Source organism: Fibroporia radiculosa (assembly GCF_000313525.1).
Source record: "Fibroporia radiculosa TFFH 294 genomic supercontigs, scaffold1540, whole genome shotgun sequence".
NCBI classification, from domain to species: domain Eukaryota; kingdom Fungi; phylum Basidiomycota; class Agaricomycetes; order Polyporales; family Fibroporiaceae; genus Fibroporia; species Fibroporia radiculosa.
In genome coordinates this window covers 77989-86370 of record NW_012133308.1, presented here as the reverse complement: position 1 = coordinate 86370, position 8382 = coordinate 77989, and the positions used below count along the sequence as shown (strand labels likewise).

The 8382-nt window shown below is 49.5% G+C and overlaps 3 protein-coding genes across 3 annotated transcripts; 1 reads left to right on the top strand and 2 right to left on the bottom strand.

Moving 5' to 3' along the window:
• Nucleotides 1-415: 415 nt before the first annotated feature.
• Nucleotides 416-2249, top strand: FIBRA_03033 (uncharacterized protein; the record flags this gene model as incomplete). Its single annotated transcript, XM_012324878.1, has 7 exons — nt 416-502; nt 698-759; nt 811-824; nt 883-1276; nt 1327-1630; nt 1678-1814; nt 1865-2249. The coding sequence occupies 7 exons, from the start codon at nt 416-418 to the stop codon at nt 2247-2249; spliced, it is 1383 nt and encodes a 460-aa protein (XP_012180268.1).
• Nucleotides 2250-2345: 96 nt separating this feature from the next.
• FIBRA_03032 (uncharacterized protein) lies at nt 2346-5388 on the bottom strand (the record flags this gene model as incomplete). Its single annotated transcript, XM_012324877.1, has 7 exons — nt 2346-3631; nt 3686-3761; nt 3815-3874; nt 3935-3976; nt 4029-4707; nt 4787-5203; nt 5306-5388. The coding sequence occupies 7 exons, from the start codon at nt 5386-5388 to the stop codon at nt 2346-2348; spliced, it is 2643 nt and encodes an 880-aa protein (XP_012180267.1).
• Nucleotides 5389-5865: 477 nt separating this feature from the next.
• Nucleotides 5866-7542, bottom strand: FIBRA_03031 (uncharacterized protein; the record flags this gene model as incomplete). Its single annotated transcript, XM_012324876.1, has 1 exon — nt 5866-7542. The coding sequence occupies one exon, from the start codon at nt 7540-7542 to the stop codon at nt 5866-5868; it is 1677 nt and encodes a 558-aa protein (XP_012180266.1).
• Between the last annotated feature and the right edge of the window lie 840 nt (nt 7543-8382).

The following is an 8382-nucleotide window of genomic DNA, read 5'->3' as shown; positions in this document are numbered from 1 at the left end:
TACAGTTACAGGGTCAACGACAAATAGTTAGGAAAGAAAAAGAACCCCCCCCTTCTCACACTGTAACAGTAACATTACCTACAATGAGCATGTGTCACCATATTGCCGGTTATTGACAATCACACACAGGTGAGTTTATGTCTTGTCTACTTATAAATACATAAATCATCTCTGGCCTTATTGCCAATACATGCTATCATATATATTGCAGCTTGGGTTTTGCTGATGTCTCCCTGTGTATAAACCCCTAGGTAGAACACTTAATGCCAGTGCTTTTCTCTCTCTCTCATCCTCATCTTAGAGTCTTCACAGACTTATAAGACAATTCTTAAGCCTTCTTACTTGCCTTGTGTCTAGTCAACACAGGTAAGTTTATTGCCACATTTATATTTCAACATCTTGTGCTATATTGTTCATGCCCCATGTCAAAAACTTAAGAAACTACAGTGGATATTTCTACACAATTGACCCATTCTTCTCTGATGAAAATTTCTTGACAAAGGTATGTTACATTGAGAATACCTTGCTTCTTTGTTAACTCAGTGCCCCAAAGATATGGTATTCAGGCACATACACCATACAGACAAATACTATCCCTGCCCATACTGGTAGGGAGTATCCTACCTCATTGCCAGGTTTGCATTTCTATCTACCTAAATATTCACAGGAATTTATGCTCATGGTTCACACAGGGTAGCTTAACAACAGGACATCAGGTATTGCTGGGCCCATCCTCGTCGACGGTGCTAAGCGTGATCAGTAAGTGTTGTTGGATTTCAAAGCACACACTTTGAGGCTTATATTCACCAGGACTGTCTGGGCAGGTACACGCTTTCCTGTTCGTCACAGAATCCCACTTGATACTAACGCCTCATAATACAGGCGATATGGGCGTATCATTGCCTACAGGATTCGTATCCACGAACGATCTCTTTCCCGCGCGCAATTCACTCTCAACGTCACTTTCTCTTCAAGATCCAACGACTGGTGCACTTCCATTTGCTGGCCCGCCTGTATACGGATATGTTAGCGACACTTACCATGCTTGGACGCTTCTTGGTGCATACAATTATTACCTGTATTCCGGCGATATCACATGGTTGCGGACTTCCTGGAACAACTATACGAAAGCGGTTGCATATTTAGCCAACAAGGTGGATAGCTCAGGCTTGCTAGATGTTACAGGGATCGAGGATTGGGGGCGCCTCTGGCAGGGTGACTATAATTCAGAAGCGAATGCGATATACTACAAGGCTAGCAGTTGGCTTCTGCACGTGTACCATGAACATGTCTAACGTTTTGCGACTCTAAGCTGTTGACAAACAGTGTCGAACTGGCAGGATATATGAATGACTCGTCTCTCGCAGCAACTTATGCCAATAACGCTTCCGCGCTCAAGGCGATGTTCAACGAGAAATTCTGGCTGTCTTCTGCGGGCATGTACCGCAACAATTTAACGTCGACAATGTGCCCCCAAGATGCCAATTTGTTCGCGGTGTTATTCAGCCTGACTACATCCGCCGAACAGGCATCTTCTGTTAGCGAGGGATTGACAAAAAAATGGGGTGCATATGGCTCCGTATCCCCCGAGCTTCCAGAGACTGTTGCGCCCTTCATCGGCAGCTTCGAGGTAGGACGCATACAATCACCCTTTGTCTGTGATTGACAAGGGCATAGATCCAGGCGCATTTCTTGTCTGGAAACGATGCCCGCGCTATGGAACTTCTGCACCTCGAGTGGGGTTATATGTTGTATACCCCGCTTAGCGTCCAATCGACGCTGCTCGAAGGATACACATCGAACGGATCGCTCTAGTCAGTTTTGTATACCTTCCTTTTTCTTCGACTTAAGACCTTCCATACAGCTACCGCTCATACGACGGATACAACTATGACCCGTCATACACGAGCCATTCGCATGGATGGAGCACAGGCCCAACATATGCATTCACGTTTTACGTGCTCGGCCTCACGCTAACCTCCCCCATGGGTCAGACATGGTCCGTAGCACCTCATACGTCTGGATTATCATTCGCTCAAGGCGGGTTCGAGACTCCGCTTGGGTGGTTCGGCGTAGAATGGAAGTCTACTGGGAACTCTTTTACTATCGCGCGAACGATGCCGGAAGGAACCAGTGGAGTGGTGGTGCTTCCGATAACGGGAACGATCACTCTGGATGGGAATGCTGTGCAACAGACTGGGATGCTATCAATAGACGGAGGGAACCATACGGTTTCTGTACAGGAATAAACCTAGTTTTCAAGGATACAAACATTCCATGACCTGACACTAGCGGTCTGTTATACCGATTCGTGCACGCAAGCAATACATCCCATGCGGCTGAGCTTATAGTGTGACTTCTGCGAACATCCTTTCCATGTGGTCTTCTGCGGACCTGGCTGCAAATTCAAAAAGTTTGATTGTGCTGTCGTCTGCCGTAGTGACAAGCTGCTTATTGTCTGGTGAGAAGCACATGCGAGTCACATTGTCAGAATGACCCGTCAACCTTGCAAGGCGCTTTTGTATTTTCGTGTCCCAGATGTAGACCGAACAGGTTGCCCCAGCAGCAACAAGTGAAGCGTCCGGTGAGAAAAGAGCGGTGTTGACAAGCCCACTCTCAATGGTACCACTCTCAATCGTTGCCAGTAGATCTCCGCTGAACGAGTCGCATATTTTAGTGTCCCCCTCGCTCGTGATCGCCAGGATCTGTTTCCCGTCGCCTGAAAACGCCGCCGACAAAACCGGACAAACGTACTCGCACAGAATCATGAAATTCTGTCCCGTTGCGACGCCCCAGATACGCACAGATTGGTCGTCAGACGCGGTGGCGAGACGACGGCTGTCAGGGGAGAACGCGATGGAGTTTATCAGGCCATCGTGACTGCCGAGTCTGTGCAGGAGTGAGCCGTCCTTCATGTCGAAGATATGCGCGAAGGAGTCTGTGCTAGTTGCGAAACGTGATCCATTGGGAGAAACTGCGAGAGAAAGGATCATCGAATCATGCTTCTGGGTAGCAGCGCGCAAGCTGCCGGCAGGTATATCCCAAAGTCTAACAATGAAGTCGCCGGAAGCAGAGACCAGAGTCTTTCCGTCTGATGAATAGGCGATCGAATTTACAAACTCATCGTGGCCTAGCCGTTCAGACCGCATTCCATTCATTACGTTCCAGATGATTACTGTCCCACCGAAGGAGGCAGCGGCCAATTCCTCGCCATTGGGAGAAAACGCAAGCGCATAGATCTCCCCTTCACCGGCTTGCAATACCTGATGCGATTGACGAGAAGTTGTATTCCAGATGATGATAGTGGATTCGTCGTCCTCGAATCCGGCGGCCACGAATCGACTATCTGAAGAGTAAGCCAAAGCATATACACATCCCCTCGGATTTTCATGTGGCGGCGGTAACAAAGTATCATCCTCTGGCCCCATCCTGGTGCGCGCGGTCCTCCACCTCATATCACCAGAATCGTACTGGGTATCATCCTGATGCACTGTAGGCAGTCCAGCCGCATGTTCTTGTGACGGGTTGGCACCACTAGTAGATGCACCATTCGTAGGCGTCAGCGACTCAACAGTCCGTGTGTGTTCAGTTTCCTCGTTAAAATTGTCGTCGTCAAAGGCCAGCATGCCGACTAGTCGAAAATCAGTTGTATTTACTCTAGATCACCCATGGAGGATTGACGTACATCCATCCGCTGTGACTTCAATCGGTGGCTGGATGCTCTTCAAGAAGGCAGGAATATCTTCGGGGATCTCAATGCCCTGAGTGTAACAGTCTGTGTCTGGAGCATAATAAAGACAAGCTCGAAACACACCTTACACAATTGCACAATATCATGATCACTAGCAATTGCAGTCTCCACTTCCGGTTGGAACTATTGTGATACGCGAGTTTTATATGCAGATACTGATATAGTACTGCAGAAAGCACTCACCTCAAGAATATAGTCTAGGACGAATTTGACAGGGTCATATGACTATGAAGACATCAACACATACTACCAAGTTGTCTAATATATATATATGCACCTTCTGTGGTGCTGGACCTTGTTCCACAACATACCCATCATTATCATTATCATCATCTGGCCCTAAGGATGGATCCTGTGGTTCTGCCGCAGCTTTAATTACAGCAGGAGATCTGAAACCACGCAAACGTTTCTTCATCTTGTAATAGTGTAGGAAGATACACTGGTCTGCCTTGAGAGGTCCGACTTCAGGATTATGATCACTGTCAACCACAGTAGAAGCTCCACCATCCATCTTAGTATTTGGGCCTCCCTTCCGCTTTCGTCCGCCAGATTGCGTACGATGTGGCTGATCGCTAGATCGTCTGGGACCTGCACGATGTGCACAATTCGCAAGTGTACTCTCTGTTCTCCCGGCTGATAGAGTGAACGAAACTTCTGCGGGTAAAGTGAAGTTGCCATTGAAGGAGATTTTCGTCTTCTTCCCTCCATTGAGCACAGACGACACCGCCCACTGGGTCGTCTTCACAAAGCCATAGATAAAGAGAATATCCTCAAGATCGATATCGAGTTGCAGAACGTCTGTAGCGAAAGCATACCAACTTTGAATATTGGCCTTCATGTAGTCACTTATCTTCCGCACACTTTTGAGACTCTCCCTAGCCGCGTCATGCTTCAAAATTAAGAGTGCGCCTTGATCCTCGTTGCATTCAAAATGAAATCCCAATCCTACTCCATGTCTAAGAGGGATGATATGGTCAGTATCGAACGATATGAGTCTGTCTACCATCGATCACTAATCAAGCGAATCACACTTACGATCCGACTTCTGCACTGACATCCACTTGTTGGAAGCCGAGACTCCACAAGGCTCCAGCCGATATTGCATTCTCCCTGCGTTGCTTCCCGAAATCTTTCGCCTCAAACTTGGCAAAGCCCGCCGGGACGCCATACTCTTTGTGTTTAGGATCCTTTGCGTCACACATAGCATTGAACATGCGCAAGAAGCCTCCCCTATCGATATAACCGACATCTCCAATCTCCACTTCGCCGTACTCGCTGGGCTCTGGAACCCATAGAGGATAGCCCTGCCGGCAGCGGAAAAGCTGTTCCGCATAGATGTCTTCCGGGCTTCCCGAATTCATCAGGTTGGCCAAGTGCGGAGTGTAGAGAAATTTGACGAGGGATTGTGAGCGAGGAGGTGGGCGATAGTACTGCGCCACGGAATGAGGAGAACTATGAGGATAGAAGAGACGCACTGCCTTAGAAGCATTCAAGCGCTGTAGCAAAAAGAAAGTTCATCTGATATGGCACAGGATCCAGATACCACACACTCACCAATCAGGTACTAATGCGAACATCATCATTGAATACTTCCGATTCAGCTTGGGAAACCCCGTGTTCCGGGAAGTTTCCGACATACTGCTCACAATCCAACGAAAAAACGACCCAAGTATCCAATTTGTTCGTCTGTTTCAGAACTACCACTTGTCTAGAGAACGCACGAGGGTTGTGGTCACATACTGAATTGTCACATCCATAGCAATAGTATATCTGATTGGCAAATGGCGTACACAAGGGCCTGCTCGAAAAGACAACTCACAAGGATCAATTGCGGGCCACCAGCATCAAACTTGTACCACAGCCTATACTTACAATGAAACCTCACTCCTAAGACAGTAACATGACATACTGTCGTACCTCAGTACTTGCACACTGTTCATCATGAGGTACCTAGCGTCGCAGTATAATCTATCGCCGGGAACTTGCTAGCTGGAACATATCAGCGGTGAGATCAGAAATGCTGCTGTAATTCCGGCTGCTTACATCTTCGATGAGCCATAGTGACCTGATCACACCTCGCGTCGTGTGAGACCATCGAGAGGAACGGGTACGAGTCAGTCCTCTAGTTCGTCTTCCTCGTCTTCACTACTATCCGCCACTGGCGGTCTCCGAGGTGCCCGCGCCGCAGGACCACCCACCGCGTCCTCCACTATCATATCCGCCACCATCTCTATCGCAGCGCGCGACATTCGCGGCATCGCACCCGGACGCAGAAGAGGGTGATGTTGTGGATCGAGCTCCATCTCGTCCTCTGCGTCTGACACGTCTGCCTCATCTTCAGAGGCGTCGTCCCCCACATCCTCTTCAGCCCCAGAAGCCGCGTCACTGGAGTCTGAGCTCGAGTCGCTGGTGGCGGAACCTCCGTCAGACGAATCGTCGCCGACGAAGTCAGAATCGTCTTCGTCTGACTCGTCATCTATTGGGATATTCGCAGCAACGTTCGGCTGCGCATTCGTGTTTGGTTTCGACCCTCCCTGCAGTTTGCTTGGCGACGAAGCAGCAACCTTCCGTCCGAAAAGGTTCTTGCACCTCTTCGCCCATCGCGCGATCCCATCCTGCTCCTTTCCATCTATCATCCCGAAGTCCACGTCTACTACTCGTTCTTCCTCTTCCTCGTCGCCACCTCCCTTCTGTTCCTCTCTCTCACCTCCAGGTTCCACCCTCCTGAGAATTGCCGAACATGTTCTCCCAGTTGCACTGATTGTCCTCACAGCCCTAACCTCTCCTTCCTCCGTCCGCGCGAGATCTTCCACAGCGAAAAATTCCGCTGGACGCCCATCCCAGAGCACTCCGCTCGCAAAGAACCACAACGTGCCCTGTTTCGCGCCGCGGTACGCCTCGATACCCGCTGTGCCTTCCGTAGGGCCAGAGCTTCCTCCTGTAGCAGAGCCGGATGAGAATGCCGAGCGGAAGACGTCCGTCGACGGCTCCAGCGTGGGGATCGGAAGGTGGGCCAAGAACGCGCGCAGTGCAGGGAGTGTGGGCGTACCTTTCGCGTGCATGGTCTCAAGCGTACCTTGTACATGATCCGACGTACTGAACCCTGCCGGCATAGCATCGAGACCGAAAACTATTGACAATGTAGAGTCATCCTTGTCCTTGTCCTTTCCGGACTTCCCGAGGGCAGGGACATCGGTAGGGAGCAGTACGACTGTCCAATGAGGTTTTGTTTTCCCGCGTGTGGGAAGGAGGAACGCTCGTTTGAGTGTGTCGAGCGGGATGGGTACATGTTCTGAGACATGGGTTGTCGGATGGGTGAGCCGAAGTGTATGCGCATGAATTGTGACATTTGCTTTCTTGCGAATGGGCGAGGTGAATGACAGCGCGTGAAGCGTAAATAATGGAGGATCGTCTTTCGCTGGCTCGAAATGATATGCGCAACTGAAAACATGACGACGAGATGCGTGCTTACCCTCGTCTGTACCAATCTTTGCTCGCTTGCTATTCTCCAACATGTCTCCCTCCTCCCTTGCCCTTTTTGTCCCTCCAACCCCATTTGAGCCAACGGGCTCAGCTAATTTGGCAATTTCTTCCGAGGCTTTCTTTTGTGCAATACCCCACGACGCACGCATATCAACATCCTCTTCAGCGCACGAAGCATGGAGAACGAATCGAAGAAGCGTGTCAATAGTCAATTTCGTTGGATCAGGAAGGGCGGCTAGCTGTGCATGCAACAGAGACGGCGTGTGGGGGAGGACTTGGTTGAAATATTGCAATTGTGTTTCGTTCATGGTCCAAGTCCGTAGTGCAGAAACCGCAAATTGAATGAATGGTGGTAAGTGAAATTCCGCGGGTATCTTTTCAACCGATCAAAGACAAGTCAATCAAGTAGAAAGAGCAGGGGAGGGAGGAGAGTGCATGCATATGGCTAACTTCAACTTGTACAATGTGTTCCGGCACGCGATATGCCGAATCGATCCCCATTCAAAGATCCAAATACCGGCGCCGCCAGCTCTCCCCCGGTGGCTACGCAATGTTCAAACTGCTTATTCGTTTTTGAGCTCTTAATTCTCGCCTTGTCATATATCTGCGCGCAGTACCTCTCAGGCTCTAGCATCTGCACTTTATTGACTAAGTAATGGCTGCTTTTCTCTGGGATTTCAGCGACTCAGTGTCCAGTTGGATCGGATTTCATCCAGCCGCCATGATTCCGTAGTTGCAGTTCACATGTCTCTACTCAATTTCTGGCAATGGGAGTGTGCTTTGTAGCCTCCTGGCTCGCTCCAAAACGCGTATTGTGTCGCAAGTGCGAGTCCTAACGTTGTCGAATGACGGGGAACAGAGGAGAATATTCAAGTATCTGACTCCCGTAGAGCGTGTTCCAGAGCGATCCACATGGTGCGTGATGCCATTGGTGTCGTCAAGATTATACCGTGTGTACTGCATGATACTTGGATGCTTGAGTGCCCAGACGGTTGCTCCAGGTTCGCGAACCCTCTGGTGATGAACTTTGCAACATCAGTGACGTCCATACGATTGCCCCATGACTCGATGGGCTTGTATAAAAAGCCTTTGTGTTCTTCCTCTACCCTCACCAGAACTCAGCAGCTAAATCGATAGCAACTCTACCC